Genomic DNA, 19,417 nt, shown 5'->3' on the forward strand with positions numbered 1-19,417 from the left:
GGACCTGCTGCTATTTAGATATATGTGGGCAGAAGGCGTTGTTGTCTGGGAGGGAGGGGAGGGTGTAGGACACTTTAATGTGCCTTACGTGGAAGGCAGGGGGAGGGGTTATTGTTGTTATATATTTATTAATATTTCTTACTGTATTCTATTTATTTATTTTTAAAAAAGCACTGAACAAGATCTGCACCTTAATTTCGTTGTGTAAATACATTGTATTTAACCCAATGACAAATAAAGATTCTATTCTATTCTATTCTATTCTATTCTATTCTATTCTATTCTATTCTATGTCAGGATAGGCCTATCAGGCTCCAAGTCTAACGTCACATATCTCAATCAGACAAGACAACCCTAACCACGTTGGCAAAGAAATCGCACCTTGTGTAGCTGCTACTAGCTTTCTTCTATATATACAATGCATACTAGCTGGAGCACCAACCAGAATCAGATCACAATCGCTTAGGACCGTGGGTAACCTTTGGCCAGGTCATCACGAGCAAACAAAACCAGCAGCAAAGTTTACGTAAACCAATTTCTTACCTTATGTGGCCCTCCACATGCAGGCTAGATGATGTATCCTTATCGTTAACCAGTGTCACAAACATGCTATTTACAGGAAGTAAAAGGACCGGCTATTTTCTGAATAAAAATGTCAATTTTGGCTGTCTGTCTCGAAACTTCTCCATTATAGCGCTGTGTACAGACAGCACACGTTCACTCTCCTCCCCCTTTTTTTTTTTTACTTAAAGCAACTTACAATAAGTACATTTGTCAGAAGAAATATCACTCGGTACAGTAAGGATGTTCGTGGAACCAAGTGCCAAGCACTTACAATTGCTAAGATAACCCATTCTTTGTATACAACAAAGATAGCTTGGATACGATTCTAAACAACTACTACTAAGTACTATTTTAAAGTTCCACGACGTACATCATACAATAAGTGCATAGGAGGGGTGTTTTGAGGAGAGTTAGGGAGGTGAATGGGTGAGGGAGCCACCTTGCCCCTGCAGAGTCCAGGTGAACTCTGAACAAGTGAGTCTTGAGATAGTTGAGGCGGTCTGACCAACACTTAGAGGAAGGCAGGGGCAGTTCAATTGACTGGAACTGCCCCTTCCAGGCCAGTACTATCATTTTGAATCTGATACAAGCTACTACAAGGAGCCTTGTAGGCTTGAAGTGAGGGTGGAGTTGATGAGGGTGGTGAGGAATGGAAGGAGACGGTCTGGAGAAGGGGAGAGGGTATCCGGTCAAGGGGGCAGATGGTGGCGTGGTAAGAAGTGACAACCACGCCACAAAGAGGGATAAATTGGTCAAAAAAGATGGGGAAAGGGGGAGGGAGGATGGCGGCAGGGGTAATCGAGGAGCTGATGTCCTTCACCTTCTGGGTAAGGTAGGATACAAAGTCATCAGCAGTGAGGGAGGAAGGAAGGTTAGTTTTCTTGGGTTGGAGGCGGAGGAGTTGATTTTGGTCTGGTAGAAGGCAGATTTGGCTGTTGACAGAGTGGAGGTGAAGTCTGAGAAGGTGAAGGTAGTGCAAGAGATTGTCTGGACCGTCTGATCTCTTCCATTTCCGCTCACTTGCCCATAACTCTGTTCTCCAAGCCGGCAGAGATTTTGACAGCCAAGGAAGGGTCTGGATTGCGCTGGTCCGGAGTGGAAGGGACAGAGGGAGTTTAAAGGGGAGGAGAGGGAGGATAGCCTAGTGTTGGAGGCTTCCTTGGTGGACAGTGGAGAGAAATGTTTGAGAGATGGTTGTGAAGACAGGACAATTTTCAGTTTACGGAGGGTGCTGACAATTTGAGAAGAGGGAGGGGGAGGACATCAAGGGGAAAGAGAAAGCAAAAAAAGTGATGGTCAGACACAGGGAGCGGGGTAACAGAGAGAGCCGAGGTCCCGCATGACCTTGTGAATATCATGTCAAGTGTCACGTCGAAGGTGGCGGAAAAATGGAGGCGAGTGCGACTTCTCTGAAAGGACGTTAAGATCATCCAGGACAACGGTGTGCCATCTTCAGCTGAGAAGGGCATCCATCTCATCATAGTCGCGGAGCGGACCTGGTGGACGGTAGACCACCACAATGTAGTGTTTGATAAGAAAGTTCAAATGCAAATCTGGTCAAGTGTTCCAGTGGAAGGACCAGGTAATACCTCTTTGGTTTCACTCAGTAGAGTCCAGGGATGGACTGGCCCAAAAATTTGGCCCAGGACTATGGGATGGAGAGGCCTTTTATGAGACCGCGGGAATAGCGCGCGTAGAATTTTGCCACGGTGTAAAATAATAAAAACTAGTCCTTATCCGTGGATATGTGCATTGCAACGGCATGTCAATGTTGGGATGTGCATGTGTTTAGAATATTGTGAAGATCACTGGGAAATATTTTATAAGCAATCTTGTCCATGTACAAAATATTAGAAATTGCATGTGCCTAGAAAGGTAAATCAAGGCTGAAAATGATCTAAATGGTTCAAGATACAATTATTTTAGTGGAAAAAAATTGTCATACACATACACAGGGTTTGGGAGATGGGGGCGGGCCGGGGTTTGTTGTGTGTTGCTGTGGTTACCGGTGTTGAAGTGTTCCAATGGTTTATTAGCGGTGGTATCTAATAAATCGCTCTCTAATCAATACTTCATTCACTGCCTCTTCCGTGGGCCTTACAATATTATGGATTGTTCTCCGACGTCTCTGGTACTTCCATAATTAGTTTAAGTCATTTTTATATTGCCAAACATGCTCGCTAGTGCACCTGTCATAGCTATGCTGCTGTGTCCTGTTCCCGCCTAACCATTGGTCTCGCTGACAGGGGCGTCGCCGTCAACCTTGGCTTTTCCACGGAAAAGGTCGGTTAATTTAGCACATTTGGCTGCGTCTTGCTCTAACATTTTTTTCCTTTTCAACCTCAATTTCTGAGCGCCACCCAATTATTTTGCCTCTCCACCACCTTTTTTCCTTTTTGACATTTTCGTATTTCTGTGTAACTTCAGTGAGATCAACGAGAAGTACCGGCTAAGTGACCCGGCCGTGTGTCAGGCTGAGCCAATCAGAAATGACAGACCGCGGAGCAGTCCAAGTTGGGAGGGGCCGTTCGGCCGCTCGCTTTGCCCCCATACACTGTGGGGGTGCTCCCCCCTCTAAATTGACAGTAATACATCGGCCCCGTTTCACCGTCATGCAAGAGCTCCGTTTCGCGCTGTAAGTAAATATCCGGCAGCAGGCCACCCCAAATCACGGCTTACTTAACTTTTTCATTATTTTTTACATCTTTTACAACAAAAAAATATATATAAATACATAATAATAAAAAAAAGTAATAATAATCTAAAAGAATTTCGGCCGGCCGGCTCGGCCTGAAATCGTCCGGCCGTTCGGGAAATCTCCCAAACCTCCCGATGGCCAGTCCGCCCCTGGTAGAGTCCTTCCTGTTTGGACTTCCTTTATTCAACGTTAGAATTAGGATATCTATACAGTACATCATTATATCTGCCTTTTCTTAATGTTTGCATTAAAAACACGTTTTCCGTTTAATAGGAAGCAAATAGAAATCTAATACGTACCAAGGGTAAACATTTTCTTCTGTGCACAGGTTCAGCCGGTACTGTTGTGACAAATCATTGTGCAAGTAGTCTATTATTGTATAACATAATATATATAGGGGAGACTGCTGCGCAACAGCTGTATTTTCAGGATTTTTCATGTGTGGTGAGTAGAGTGTGTTATAGACATTGTGAAACTACAATGTTCCGAATATGGACTACTAAATACACATCTAAAAAACTTCGCCACTCGCATTCTGAATGTGTTCGAGCAGTCTATAAAAACGTGGACAACATGGTAAAATATATAGCCTAATTACAAAGGTTTGATTTTAAATAAGAAATGATTTAGGCTCCCTGCCACATAAGTTAAGTGCTGACTTCACCCCCTTACCCGCCCTCTGTCCACTCTTACTTAACGTTAGAATGATTGCATTTCTTGTGCCAAATGTAACTATTGTAAGGTGCATTGGATAAAAGCGTCTGCTAAATGCCCTCAATCTAAATCTACATTTTGTATGAAAATAATTGTAGGTATGTTTATCGTTTGTTTTAAAGAACTGACAAATGGTTTTCTGTTCTAAATGTTCCTAGCCACGAGGAATTGCTGGACGACATTATCTCCTTTCCTAAGGGATGATCCAGTGTAACGTATTCGAAAGGAGATAATTAAGGAAGCATCGAAGTACCTTTCCTAAATATTAAGATATTTTGTACAGCTCTTATCATGGCTGCCGCTCAGATACTTTCAGGTCCTTTCACTCAGTAAGTAACCTTCCTACCCAAAAAAGCATTAGATCACAGCTATATTCTTGAAATATTTCTGAGTAACCAGATTATCATGTTTTTCCATAATGTTAAAAAGATTATCTGATAGTCTGCAGGTTTCCATCCTTTACAATAAATATTCTATAAGCAACGTGATAAACAACAAAAAAATAGTTTTCTCGCCTTCATTTGTGAAATCAAGCTATGATTTAATGTATTTAAAATAGCTATTACAAGCAGCTATTATTGAAACCCTTTTACCCCCATTTTACAAAGTACCACATTTTATGTATGGGTATACACGCCATATATGTGTTCAAACATATGAGGGGATACAGTCAAGTGTGTTTGTGTGTTCAGATATCAGTGGATGTGTGTTAGCTGACCCCTCACCTGGAGTCACCAGGAGAATGTGGATGCTCTGCAACACTGTCACTGCATCACAACTTGGAGATGAAAGTGGGCCCATCTGTTCCTCTCACCCCGTTCCTCTAAAGAGAACGTCCACGAGGCCTCCACAGATCACTAGGGAATCACTCACACCATGGAAACCGGCTTTTATCCTATGGCTCTAATATTTTGGGGACACATTTTCTAACTTCTTGTTTTTCATTGGGATATGTACAAATATACAACTGATAAGATATATAGGCCTACCGTTATTTAATTCCATGACAGTCACAATGAAATAAGATACCAACACATACAGTATATATAAAGACATATCTTATGAGGTAACATCATAACTATAACAGAACAAGGACGGATACACAGACACCGACAAAAAAACACACACAGAAATATACACACAAACAGAGACACGTACACACACACTATAAGAAATATACACATAGACTTCTTTGTGTGTTCTCTTGTGAGCTGCATTCCCCACGGTTGCTGAGGTCTAATGAAGAGTGATGGTGGATTATGAGCAGTGTGTGTGTGTGTGTGTGTGTGTGTGTGTTTGTCTCTCTGCTAATCACCTAATAATTTGATGTGATGGCACTGTGTACGTCTTGATGATGAATTACCTGAAGCAGCACTCGCAGCCCCCAGCAGGGAGGCTGCAGGTGCTGAAGCTAGCATCATGTTAAACACACACATACATACACATGCCCACATGCATTAACATCTTCACATAGGTTGGCATCGAGGAACAGTTATTCAACCTTAAACAGCAATGCAATGAAGAGAATAAGATGAGACTGAAACGATTCCTGTGATGATTTAGAGAGGAGATAGTTGACTTCACACTGGAGTTGGTTCTCAGGACGTGTTCTCCAAAAAAAAAATATAATCCACAAGATATTTCATTTCATTTGACTGGAATGTTCCATTTCCAGCATATGACTACTTTATAGTGTTCTAGATTCGCACTTTGAAAGATATTATACAAATCTGTATTATTTCTCTTCACTATTCACTTCCCTATTTCAAGCCACCCAGTACATGGATGGATGTGTTGGTGAAACATCCACCCAGTACATGGATGTGTAGTTGAAACAGTCACCCAGTACATGGATATGTTGGTGAAACACTAACCCAGTGCATGGATGTGTTGGTGAAACAGCCACCCAGTACATTGATGTGTTGGTGAAACAGCCAGCCAGTACATTGATGTGTTGGTGAAACACTAACCCAGTACATGGATGTGTTGGTGAAACAGCCAGCCAGTACATTGATGTGTTGGTGAAACACTAACCCAGTACATGGATGTGTTGGTGAAACAGCCAGCCAGTACATTGATGTGTTGGTGAAACAGCCAGCCAGTACATTGATGTGTTGGTGAAACACTAACCCAGTACATGGATGTGTGGTTGAAACAGCCACCCACGGATTTGTTAAACAACCCCCCAAAAATAACAACCTCCCAGTCTGTTCCCTCCTGATTTGTATCTGCACATGCGAGTTACAGGCATGTGATTGACAGGCAAGACCGATTCACAGAACCAATAAATGAAGAGATGCCCTGGTCAGAAATGAGCCGGGAGCGGCCTGATATCTAAATGTTCTCATCCAGAGGCAGTTGCTTTCAACAAGAACCGATATTCTCAGAGCCTTTCACTGGCTGAAAGCTAACGGATGGTTATGGCATTTCCAACAACACAAAATACAAATCTTACCTACAGCACCTTTATTCAACCAGAATGTTTATATTTGGATTTCTTTATTAATAGCACTCCATAAAGGGAGTGCCAAAGAGCAGAGATGATTAGGCTTAAAGTTAGTGTTAGTATGGTATGTGGCAAGACATAACTCGATGATCAATTGAGAATATACAAGTAAAACTTTACATACATTTACATGCATTTGAATGTGATGACAGGGGAAAAAAGAGATACGCTGCGACCATTGTGTATTGCATGGTTATGCTTCCTAATCAGTTATTGTAGAAGATTAAAATAATACATTCATTATGTGCTTCCTTACGAACATTCATGTTGTTGATCCTTTTTTTACTCAATGTCTCTAAAATTGAGTTACAATCGGTAATCATTTTTGGGAACATAAACATGTTGATTGCGAAGTTATGATGAATATTTTAATCAGAATATTGGTCTGTTTCAAACCCTCAAACACTTTGCATTCCTATAATGCACGCTGAACACACCAGCTGCAGGAACATTAGCACATTTCGAATGTGCTTCTTAAAGGAATGTCTAAATAACGTTAGATTTGTGCCAGGACAGGAGGGAAATGAAATGCAGGGGAGCTACACTACTCCCTAACCAATTAGTGACCCCCTTTCTCCTCTTGTTTCTCCCACTCTCCTTCTGATCTCACTTTGTATTCACTATCACCCCCTCTCCCCCTCTTCTCTTCCCCATCAACTCCATCCATCCTCCCACATTTCTCTTGTACTCTCCTTTTGTACTGTCCTCCTCGATCTCTCTCTCTTCAGTGCACAAATGAGTCCATTTGGCCGGGGGATAATACCATAGTGCTGGGATCAGATTGGATGGGTTATATTTGGACTATGGCTTGAGCAAAGAAATATGGTCAAAGGGGAGAGAGGGAAGAAATGAACATAAGTGCACACACACACATGCACACGCACACGCACACACACACACACACACACACACACACACACACACACAGCATTTAGCTTAACACAGTGATGACACAAATGTAATATTTACAGTACCAGTTGGAACACGTACCAAACTGATAATCGAGAGTTCATGTTTCATTTTATAAAGGATGCCAGTCCATTTTTCCAGGTTGTTCCCTGATGATTGTGCGCTGAACGGGGACAGGGCTGTGTGGGTGTATCGGGCTCCAGGCCCCAGTGGTCCATCCCAAGAGAAATGGAGCTGTTCAACACAGAGCCAGCCGGAGCTCTTCATGACTTGAGGTACTTTTTAACCATGCCTGATTGGCATGCATTGGTAAATATTGGCATGACACGAATGGGGAAACAATATTAGACATTTATCATTCATTCTACTTGTTTATATTGTAGTTGGTTGTTAACCAAAAAAACGTGCTCTCTCTCTCTCTGTCTCTCTATAGTTAGGGTCTAACCGACGGCCCTTCGCAAACCCAGTAGATTGTGTGGGCATGTGTGTGAGGGAGAGAGAGAGGGGAGAGAGGGACAAGAAGGGGGATGGAGAGAGAGGGGATAGAGGGAGGGAGAAAAAGAGAGGGAGGGGGAGAGAGAGAGAGGGAGGGCGGATAGAGAGACGGAGGGAGGGGGAGAAAGAGGGGGAGAGAGCGAGAGGGAGGAAGGGAGGGAAAAAAAGGAGGGGGGAGGAGAGAGAGGGAGCGGAAGAGAGAGAGGGAGAGAAAGAAAGAGAGGGGGAGAGAGAGAGGGAGCGAGAGGGAGGGAAAGAAAGAGGGAGGGGGTGAGAGAGAGACCTGCCGTCTAGGTGTACGGTTGTGTTGGTCAGCAGTGCTGTCATTAGGCCACGTCTTCTACACCCCCGGTGACAAAACTCCTACCAGTCACGTGACGGATCAGGCGGTTAACCGTCTGCATGGAGCCGTCGCCTACTTGTTGTTGAATGCAAAATGAAACCAATAGTCCTATACAATAAGTAATTGGTTTACTATTATTCCTACTGGTCCGCTGAATACGGAGGGATCCCGGCAACAGGAGCTCAGTCTGTACCAAGGGCGCAGTTCGAGAAAGACAGGCTGAGGTCTGGTCCGAGTTGAAACGTTGTAGCGGTGCGGACGGAGTAGGCTAAGGACCCGCCCCCTGGAAACACCGCTCCTGATTGGCTCTGCCGGAGAGGACCCGCCCCCTGGAAACACCGCTCCTGGTTGGCTCCCGCCCTCTGGAAACACCGCTCCTGGTTGGCTGAACGACGCGTCAGCTGCGCCAGCCCGCGCCTCTTTCCGCTGGCGGCGGAGGGCAGACGCGTCGTCGCACGGAGGCGGCAGCACGGCGCGGAGGGAACTCGTTCACTTTGAAACTTTTCTTACGGGGGATCATATCGTTCTTGTGTCCGCATTAACGCTCACCGCCGTCCTGGATATGGACTAATAACCGGGTGAACGACGCAGAGAGCCGACCCCGGGTGCGACGGAAGCGGACTGAAGCTTTAAACCGGTTTAGTAGGTGGTTGGGCGCCGGAGAGACGGGACGATGCCCGCCGCCACCCTGCTGCCGTTCACCGCCGCGCCGAGCAGGAAGTCCGCCGGGCCGACCTCCTCCTTCAGGCTGACGGAGAGGTTCATCCTACTGCTGGTGTTCAGCGCCTTCATCACGCTGTGCTTCGGGGCCATCTTCTTCCTGCCCGACTCCTCCAAGCTGCTCAGCGGGGTGTTCTTCCACTCGTCCGCGGTGGAGACCAACACTCGGACCGGGACCGTCAGCGGCTCCGGCTCCGCCAACGACGAGAAGATCCTGGCCAAGATCCGCAAAGATCACGAAGATGCCCTGACAGAAGCCAAGGACACGCTGCAGAAACGACCCGAAGAGATCAAGCAGGAGATCCTGAAGGAGAAGGAGAAGGTCCTGAGGGACAGCCTGGGGCCGGATGGGGGGGACGTGGACAGACTGCCCCCCGTGGAGTACCAGCGGCCCCCCGGGGCCACGGGGCAGGAGCCCCCGGACCCCCGGACCAGGGAGAGACGGGCTAAAGTCAAGGAGGTAGGATCATCAACCACATTCTGTACTGGGAGACCACATGTAGACTCTGTAGAAGTAACCTCTCCCTGGAAACCAGCCAGACCAGTATAGGTAGCAGCCAGACCAGTATAGGTTACAAACCAATCAGACCAGTATAGGTTCCATCTCCATGCCATGCCGGTCACCGTCTGTACTGCCCTCCTTCCATATGAACAGAGCACCAATTCGTAGGATACCAATATGTATCGTAGGTCACAAATAAGCGTCATCGGGCAGCTTGTCCTTATCGTCTGTGTTCAAACATGGCACATATTGCATCGCCATTTGGACAGTCGTTGCCAAGCCCGGTTCCCAGTGTCTCTGGGAGCCAGGCTCATTCGGACCCCTGGTACAGATGGTTCAACCGGTATGCCTCGGGCCTCATAGGGCTTGTTGTGTCGTTGGTTATCTTTTATATGGAGTAGAGTAGAGTATGGAGCATTTTTTTAAACATGTTTATACCAACCACTGGGTTATCCTTTAATTATCGATACAATACACAATAATACCAATGGAAATCGTTATCTAAATAAATGATACCAAATAAAGTCCAATGCTATCTTTGGTTAGTGACATGACATAGGTTACCGTTAATGATTACCAAGAGCATAGTTATCCGTTAATGGATATAGTAAACATTTTGCAACCGTCCCATGACTGCAGCACAAAAGTTTGCTCTGTCATTGGATCATCCTTCCCAGAGCACTTTATCTTGTTTGGCTAAGCCTGAAGTCTTAAAAGCCAGGACTGTTTATCCAACAGTGTGTGCAGTGCACACACCTATGGATTTAATAGTCATTTAAATGGTCAATCCTGAAAAGCGAGAACATTCTTACTCCTGATCAAGTAAAAAATAATACTGTTGAATCTGACATTTTAGACAGAGTTCAGTGCCCCACTGGTCGTCAGATTTCATTTTTTGGTTATTCATTGATTCATCTAAATGGATGTGGCTTTACACAGGTCAAGATTTGTGAAGTGCTGTTTTGAAACCGGGGGAGGTCCATTTGTCAACAACACTTTTTCATGGCCGAAATGTTCCTGACTCAAAAGACTTATCTGGTTGAATTGGGCGTGTTTGAAACAACGCTTATGAGAAAGTAATTCATTATAATGAATTATCTCTACAGATGTAGTTGGTAGCCTGTGCACCATCCTGATCACTTAACCTCACATTCTGTTCAGCTACACAGATTAGTCCGGGCCTCTAGCTCCCAACATCCATATCCTGGAATTACCAAGTAATCTGGCCAATCAGGGACTGCGTCGTAGTTAATGCTGTAATCGGGCCAATCAGGGATTGTGTTTTAGTTGATGATGTAAATGCGGTCTGCCTCTGGCAAAGCAGTTATGGCGTCTCCCAAAGCAGCGAGCGGCAACGTTAATATTAGTAGAGGAAATGCATTCACAAGTTTTATGCAGAAATAGACTCAATATGTATAAATTGAATCTGAACAAGTTTTAGCACTTTCTCGGAGGAAGGACGTTTTTGCCATTCTTCTTCATGTGTATCCACTCAACAGTGCACTTTGATTGTGCACCTGTATTGCTACACTGATTTGCTGGAGGAGATGTCTGTCCAGGAAAGTACTCCTGCCCCCTGAAACTGATGTGGCAGCTGGAGATCCGAACGGTGAAATGAAACACAGAAAGTGAGGTTGCTGCATCAAAGGCCTTTTCTCTCCAACCAACCTTGCAAAGGTTTATATTTCTTGAAAGTTGACGTTGGTTTCATCATCATGTATGCAAATAAGATGCATGAGATGCCTGACTGATTTCGATTTCTGAGTCAATACTAGGGATGCACCGAAATGAAAGTTCTTGGCCGAAACCGAAAATGAGGAAACCAAGGCCGAATACCGAAACACCGAAAGAAATTATTATGCCAATTATTAGTACCATTTAGGGTTGCCGCGGTATACGGTATTACCGGTGTTGAGGCCAACACCGAGTTATTTTGTATCAAAAAAAAAAATACATAGGATATGTGTGTGTGTGTGTGTGTGTGTGTGTTTGTGTGTGTGTGTGTGGCGCCGAACAGGGAGACAGGCTTTTGTCAACTAGGGGTCTGTGCCTCATACACCGCTCGACTACAGAACACCCTCTTTTATTGACTCATTCACACGTACATAGAACAGCACACCTAACTAACACACAAGTCATTCTCGGTGGCGGTGGCAACAACAACAGAACAACACACAACAATGAACAATCCCAACCCATGAACAATCCCAACCCATTAACCCCACTGATCATTAATAACCCCAACAACTAGTAACGGACCCAGAACAACAACAATAACAGCACCAATAACACAACAACATGCGCGCCGGGAATCCCCCAGAATCCCCGGCACGAACCCGGAAGTGAATGAACCCGTTGCGAACGCTGGTCGCTACACAGCTCCCATCTGAGGGGTCAGTCGTCCCCGACGACCCCATCACCCGACACATAGTCCTTAAAGTGTTCAGGGGCCCGGCGCCGCCGGTTCGGCCGCTGAGCCCCCCTAGGGGCGACAGCCGCAGGGCCAACGGCCCCATCCGGGGAGCCGGCAGGGACAGGGGAGCCGGCAGGGGAACCACGAGGAGTTCCCTCATCAGCAACAACCGGGGCGAGGGGGCGGTACGGCGAGAGTCTGTCCTGGTGCAACACTACCACACGCCCCCGGGCGCCCGGCATCCGCAGCCGGTACACCACCTCGGACACCCTGTCGAGGATTTCCCCCTGTCCCTGCCAGTGGCTCCGCAGCCTAGGGCAGACCCCCCTCTTTCTGACGGGACAGTACACCCACACCCTGTCCCCAGGTGTGAACGCTCGTCCCCGGCAGCGAGTGTCATAGCCCCTCTTCTGCCTCACCCCTGAGGCAGCCTGAGCCTGGCGGGTGTAGTCGTGGACCACCAGCAGGCGATCCCTCAGCCTGCGGAAATAGTCCATAGCCGCACCCCCAGCGATCTCAGGCTCGGGCGGAGACCCGAACACCAAGTCCACCGGTGTCCGGAGCTCCCGCCCGAACATGAGGGCAGCCGGTGTGCAGTGGCTGGACTCCTCGCACTGCCGTCCGATAGGACCACAGGACCAAGGGAATGTGGCGGTCCCAGTCCCGCTGGTGCTGGCTGGTGAGGATGGCGAGCTGGGTGGCCAGGGTGCGGTTAAACCGCTCCACCAACCCGTCACTCTGGGGATGGAGCGGCGTCGTCCTGGTCTTGCGCACCCCCAGCCGCCGGCAGACCTCCCCGAAGACCTGGGCCTCAAAGTTCTGCCCCTGGTCGCTGGGGAGCTCAGCAGGGACCCCGAAACGGGCAAACATCTCCTCCACCAGCCTCTCCGCGGTGGTGGCAGCGCTCTGATCCGGCACCGCATACGCCTCGGGCCATTTGGTGAAGTAGTCCATGGCCACGAGGACGTAGCGGTTGCCGGAGTCGGTGACTGGAAACGGCCCCAGGACGTCGACCCCCACCCGTTCCATCGGTGCTCCCACCAGGTACTGCTGGAGCGGGGCATGGGAACGCTGGGCAGGCCCTTTCTGCGCCGTACAGGTGTCGCAGCAGTGGACATGCAACTCCACGTCCCGTCGACAGCCCGGCCAGTAGAACCGCCCCCGCAGGCGATGCAGGGTCTTGGCGTTCCCGTAGTGCCCCGCTCCCACCGAGCCGTGGACCAGCTGCAGCACCTGGGGACGAAGCGCACGGGGCACCAACAGCTGCAGAATGTTTTTCTTACCCCTAGGGTCCTGCCAGCTGCGGTGGACCACCCCGTTGTGGAGCCGGAAGCATCCCCACTGGGAGTGGTAGGCCTTCACCTCAGGCCCTCGTGCCGACACCTCTGGCCAGCTGGGGCGCTGCCCCGCCTCCAGCCAGTCCCTCACCAACGCCAGGGTCTCGTCGGCCCGCTGCTGCTGCTCCAACTGACTCGCCGTCAGCAGGAGCCAGCCCTCCGCCTCACCGATGGTCTGGTCAGCCTCGGTGGTCTGGAGAGCCGCCACCATCGGAGACTCGTGGACCCGCTCCTCCTGTCGCAGGCAGTAGCGACACTCCAGGACCGCACAGGGCCGCCGGGAGAGTGCATCTGCGTTGTTGTGGATACGCCCCGCCCGATGCTGGATCTCAAAGTCGTATTCCTGCAGAATCTCCAGCCATCGAGCCACCTGGCCCTCAGGGTTCTTAAAACTGAGGAGCCACGTGAGGGACGCATGGTCGGTGCGGACCAGGAAACGCTTCCCATGTAGGTACGGCCTGAAATGCCGCACGGCCAGGACCACAGCCAACAGCTCCCGTCGGGTCACGCAGTAATTGCGATCCCGCCGACTGAGAGTGCGGCTGAAGTAGGCGATGGGACGTTCCCCCTCCCCCACCCCCTGGGAGAGGACCGCACCGACCCCCACGTTACTGGCATCGGTGTCGAGGACGAAAGGGCGACCAGCGTCGGGGTACGCCAGGACCGGGGCCTCGGTGAGCACCGCTTGGAGTCGGGCGGAGGCCGTGGCGCAGGCATCGTCCCAGACGTACGGCCGGCCTGCCTCGGTTAAGCGGTGGAGGGGGCTAGCGACCGTGGCAAAGTCTTGGACGAACCGGCGGTAGTACCCCGCCAGGCCCATAAAACTCCGCAGTTCACCGGCGTTGGTGGGGGTCGGCCAGTCCCGGACTGCAGCTGCCTTGGCCGGGTTAGTGGCTACGCCATGCTCGTTCACCACGTGCCCCAAGAACAGCATTTCCCTGGCCAGCAGGGAACACTTGGCAGGGTTCAGCCGCAACCCGGCCCGGCGGATGGCCCCAAGAACCTCCCGCAGGTTCGCCAGCGCTCCCCCAAAGTCGCGGGCGTGCACCAACAAATCGTCCAGGTACACAACACAACGACTCCGGGGGATGCTCGCCAGCACCCTCTCCATCATCCGCTCGAACGTCGCCGGCGCGTTGCATAGTCCGAACGGCATGACACGGAACTGCCACAGTCCCTGTCCAATGGTGAACGCAGTCTTGGGTCTGGCCTCGGGTGCCAACTCCACCTGCCAGTAGCCGCTGCGGAGGTCCAGGGAGCTGAACCAGCTAGACCCCCCGATGTAGTCCAGGGCGTCGTCGATCCGTGAAAGCGGATACGAGTCCTTCCGGGTGACCTCGTTGAGGCGCCGGTAGTCCACGCAGAACCTCCAGCTACCGTCCTTCTTCTTCACCAGGACGGCCGGGGCCACCCATGGACTGGACGAGGGCTCGATCACTCCCCCGGCAGCCATCTCGCGGACCTTGTCCTCCGCCGCCTGGCGCTTGGCTAGTGCTAATCGGTGGGGCCGCAGGCGGATGGGCCGAGCAGAGCCGGTGTCGATGTCATGCTGCACCAGCCCTGTCCGCCTGCAGTCCTCATCCCGTGCCGCGAAAATGTCCCCGTACTCCTCGAGTAACAGCCTCAGCTGCAGACTCTGCTGTACGTCGAGGCCAGCTCCACTGCGCAGGCAAAGCGCATTGACGGCCTCGGCGGTCTCAGGGGATGGTTGCTCCAGCCATGTCCATCCTGGCACCCCAACGGTTCAGCAGGTCCAGGCCGATGATGCACGAGTCCCGGATGTCGGCGAGCCAAAACTCATGCATCACCTCCTGGTCACCCACCCGGACGGCCAGCCACTTCCTTCCCCTCATTCCGGTCTCCTGTCCCGTAACGGTCGTCAGGGGGACGCTGGTCGCCGTCCACCCCCCCCGAGAGTGCGCCGGTGGTGCCCGGAAAAACGCCCGGACGCACCAGGGAGATGGTCGACCCAGTGTCCACCAGGGCCGTGCAGGGTCGGCCGTCTATCCCGCAGCGGAGGTAAAGGCCCCTGGCGCGGCCCGGGCCGCCAACCAGAGCGCACCGACCGTGGAGAGGAGCAGGAATCCGGAGCGGCGGTCCCCTCACTGGGCCGCTCCGCTGCCGTTTTCTGCCGGACGAGATGGTCTAACCCGTGGTGCCGGTGCAGGGCAGTCACGGGCCAGATGGCCTGGCTCATCGCAGCGGAAACAGCGCCGGACCTACGTCTGTCGTCGGGTGGTGGACGCTGTGGTGGACGCTGCCGGGGACGCTGGGGCGAGGTCCAGGCCTGGAAACACTCTTCCTCGTCGTCCTCGTCCCGCTCGTAGTCCGCCTGCCGGACGTGAGGTTGGGGGGCATCGGACGGCTGTAGGTTGGACAGCTCCCCTTCCGCCCGTTCCGCCAGCTCAAGAGCCATATCGAGGTTCGGGGGCCCGGCGAGGCGGACGTGCAGTCCCAGCCGCGGCGGGGCAAGTCCTCGGAGGAACGATTGAAGGGCTAGTTCCTCCCTAGCCGCAGCAGGGAAGTCGGGGTAGCCCCGCTGGGCGTAGAGCAGTACGTCCGCTGCGAAGGCCCCCAAACGTTCCCGCTCCCGGCAGCGGCGGCTGGTCAGCAACTCCCGGCTGTGGCTCACGACCCTCCGCTGCCCGAAAAGCCTCTCCAAGGCCAGGGTCAGGGCATGGAGGTCACGCTGGTCTGCTAGGGCCAGGTCCAGCAGAACCTGCAACGCCGTTCCCTCCAAGGCTAGGGCAAGCTGAGCGGCGGACTCGTCCATACCCCAACCGTAGTATCGCGCTGCGATCCTCAACTGCGCCAGGTAAGGTTCCAGTGGCGTCGCTCCAGAAAACTTCGGCAGCCTGGCCACCAGGTGGCGAGCGACCGCCGCCGATCCTGCGACATCGCCAACGGCCGCTGGGTGGCGATATTGCGCCGCCGTTGTGCCGAGCCATTCCTCCGAGTCTTCCTCCTTTGGACGCGTCATGTTGGAAAACTTTCCTTTTTCCATAATCCCATTTCTGACACCAAATGTGGCGAGCAGGGCGGGAAGGACGAGACGGGAGCCCAGGTTTAAATGGCGGCGCAACTCTCGTGCCTCAATACACCGCACGACCCCGAGAGCTGCCTTTATTCAAACACACAACAGAAAACACGGCACACCTGACCAACACACACAACACTCTCACTAATGGTCCCGATCACACTACACATCACAATTAACACACAAACAATAAAGAACCCCAAACCCGTTAACCCCACTTAACCTAATAACATAAACAAGTTATCTAAAGACAATAAAACCCCTTTTCCCCAAACAACATTATGAATACCCCATTACCCAGACTCCCCAGGGGGTAGGAGTCGCCACACAGCCCCCACCTTAGGGGTCAGACGTCCCGACGACCCCAACACCCAATGCACAGTCCCGAGGGTTCAGGGGGCCGGCGCCGCCGACTTGGCCCCTGCCAGTAGCGGCCCCGTTGCGGTGCAGCCTTCCCCTCGGGTTGGGACGCCCGTCTCCAATTGTCTGCAGAGGTCCTGGGGGTGTGGTCGGGGACCACCTCCATCGGGGCCCCCACCAGGTTCTGCTGTAGGGGGCCTCTGGGGCGCCGTTCGGGCACCCCATCCTCCGCCGCCCTCCGACGTCTGGCCTTCCGACGGCCTCGCCGGCGGCTGCGCCGAGGATGAGTGGCACGCTGCCCCGTCCACCCGCAGTCCTCGACCAGCCCCAGCTGCCGACACTGCGCAAGGGAAGCCTCAGCCGTCTCGGTGGCGGGAAGGGTGGCCGTCCGGATCCGGCCCTTCCGCTGCCTGGACTTGACCTCCACATTCTTTGTGCCGGGGGCGGCCGCTGCCCCAGCCGCGTCCACGGATGCACGGCGGCAGAGCTCCTCCTCAGCCCGTTCCGCCAGGTCCAGAGCCGCATCGAGGGTATGGGGCTCGGTGAGGCGGACATGCTGCCCCAGACTCTCCGGCTGCAGTCCCCGCAGGAAAGCGTGGAGCGCCAGGGCCTCCCGTGTAGCCGCGGAGAATTCCGGGTAGCTGCGTCGGGTCAAGAGCTTGACGTCAGCAGCGTAGACGCCGAGGCTCTCCTCCTCCCTGCGGCAGTGAGAAGCCAGCAACTGCTTGCTCTCGTTGCGGGAGACCCGTTCACCCAACCGCCTCTCCAGTGCTCGGATCAGGGCCTGAAGGTCTCGCTGGTCCGCTTGGTCCAGGTCAAGCAGCACCCTTGCTGCCGTCCCCTCCAACGCCAGAGCCAGGTGGACAACCGCCTCCTCGGCACCCCAGCCGTTGTGCCACGCCGCCAGCCGGAACTGGGCCAGGTATGGCTCCAGCTGCGTTACGCCGGAGAACTTCGGCAGCCTAACCGCTGTCCTTGCCACCAGGGGGCGGTGGGCAGCTGCTGGTTCTCCGGCCCTTCCGGTCGTGGCCACAGGGGGGCGCTGCACTCCCATAGCGCAGGGTGCGTTGTTGTCCGTGGGCTCGACCGCGAAGCTCAAATCCCTCTGCGCGTGCACAGGCCACATCCCACTTCTGACACCAATGTAGCGCCGACCAGGAAGAACAGGGAGACAGGCTTTTGTCAACTAGGGGTCTGTGCCTCATACACCGCTCGACTACAGAACACCCTCTTTTATTGACTCATTCACACGTACATAGAACAGTAGAACTAACTAACACACAAGTCATTCTCGGTGGCGGTGGCAACAACAGAACAACACACAACATTGAACAATCCCAACCCATGAACAATCCCAACCCATTAACCCCACTGATCATTAATAACCCCAACAACTAGTAACGGACCCAGAACAACAACAATAACAGCACCAATAACACAACAACATGCGCGCCGGGAATCCCCCAGAATCCCCGGCACGAACCCGGAAGTGAATGAACCCGTTGCGAACGCTGGTACTATATATATATTAGAGCTGTCAGTTAAACGCGTTATTAACGGCGTTAACGCAAATCAAATTTAACGGCGTTAAAAAATTTATCGCGCGATTAACGCAATTACTTTATAAAAAAAAAAAAAAAAAAATTTTTTTTTTATTTTTTTTTTTTGGCTCAAAACAAAGAAGCAGTAGCCTGACTGCTATGTTCAAATGACATTTGTTCAAAAGAGTCGTTTAATTGCACTATAGGCTCTTTTTTTGTATCGTCCTGTTTTGATCAGTGTATATGCATATTTGCACAAGGCAAGCCGATGCACTTCACCATGTTGATAAGAGAATTAAAATGAGAAGAATTATGGGACAAAAAAATCAAGGGATATTTAGCATAGAAAAATAATTTGCGATTAATCGCGATTAATTAGAGTTAACTATGACATTAATGCGATTAATCACGATTAAATATTTTAATCGCTTGACAGCTCTAATATATATATATATATATATATATATATATATATATATACACACACACACAAACCTAATAGATAAGCTACCTAATAAAGCGTTGGAAGGAACACACAAGACTGGTAACCATAGCAACGCCGATAAACAAACCCCCGCCGCAAAGCCCAATCCCTACGAGAGCTCCCCGCGCTACGGCCATCCGGAGGCGCACAGAGCTTTTGGCCGTGATATTATATGTACAACTATATTACTATTATATATAGAACGTTATAAGAAAGACGCTGTCACCGAGAATTGGCGCACTGCCAGACGCTGTCACCGAGTGTGAGAGGAGAGTTGACGGAGAAGATGGCGGTTGAGCTAGTTTCAAAGTTTATACCGTTTATACTCGGTAATACCGGTGTATTACTCGGTGTGAACATGTCCACACCGCGGCAACCCTAGTGCCATTGTATTTATGGCTATGACTTACTGTACGTCCACACACACCAGGAGCGACCAAAGCGTCAAAGACGCTTTGGTCGCTCACAAAGTTTCGCTGCAAATTTTTCTGTTCGCTTTGGTCGCTCAAGTCGCTCATGACGTACAATTCAATTATGCAGGCGCATTTAAAGGAGCCGTATGCTTTTAGTAGGCCCTACAGACAGCCATATCAAAGAGTGAACTCTCCCATACACCTCGTAGTGGCCACCCAGTGCTACTGCAATGTTTGTCACTTCCGCTTTGGATACTGGTAGAACTCGAACTCACCGAAAAAACACGGCCGAAACAGAAATTTGTGATGACGCAAACAAAAAGCGCGGCCAGCACACGCTTGTCTGGATAAGCGCCAATATGTCTGCGGCGTGGACTTTTT

The 19,417-nt window shown here is 51.1% G+C and overlaps 1 protein-coding gene across 1 annotated transcript in view; it reads left to right on the forward strand.

The window, feature by feature from the left end:
• The first annotated feature begins 8,194 nt into the window (after positions 1–8,194).
• Positions 8,195–19,417, forward strand: part of man1a1 (mannosidase, alpha, class 1A, member 1) — a 99,245-nt gene continuing 88,022 nt past the window's right edge. Inside the window, exon 1 of the mRNA XM_030344382.1 lies at positions 8,195–9,409. Within this exon, the coding sequence (XP_030200242.1) occupies positions 8,903–9,409 (507 nt within the window). The 5' untranslated portion in view covers positions 8,195–8,902. The remainder of the gene's footprint in view (positions 9,410–19,417) is intronic.

Source organism: Gadus morhua, chromosome 21 (genome assembly GCF_902167405.1).
Source record: "Gadus morhua chromosome 21, gadMor3.0, whole genome shotgun sequence".
In the NCBI taxonomy this organism is placed as follows: Eukaryota; Metazoa; Chordata; class Actinopteri; order Gadiformes; family Gadidae; genus Gadus; species Gadus morhua.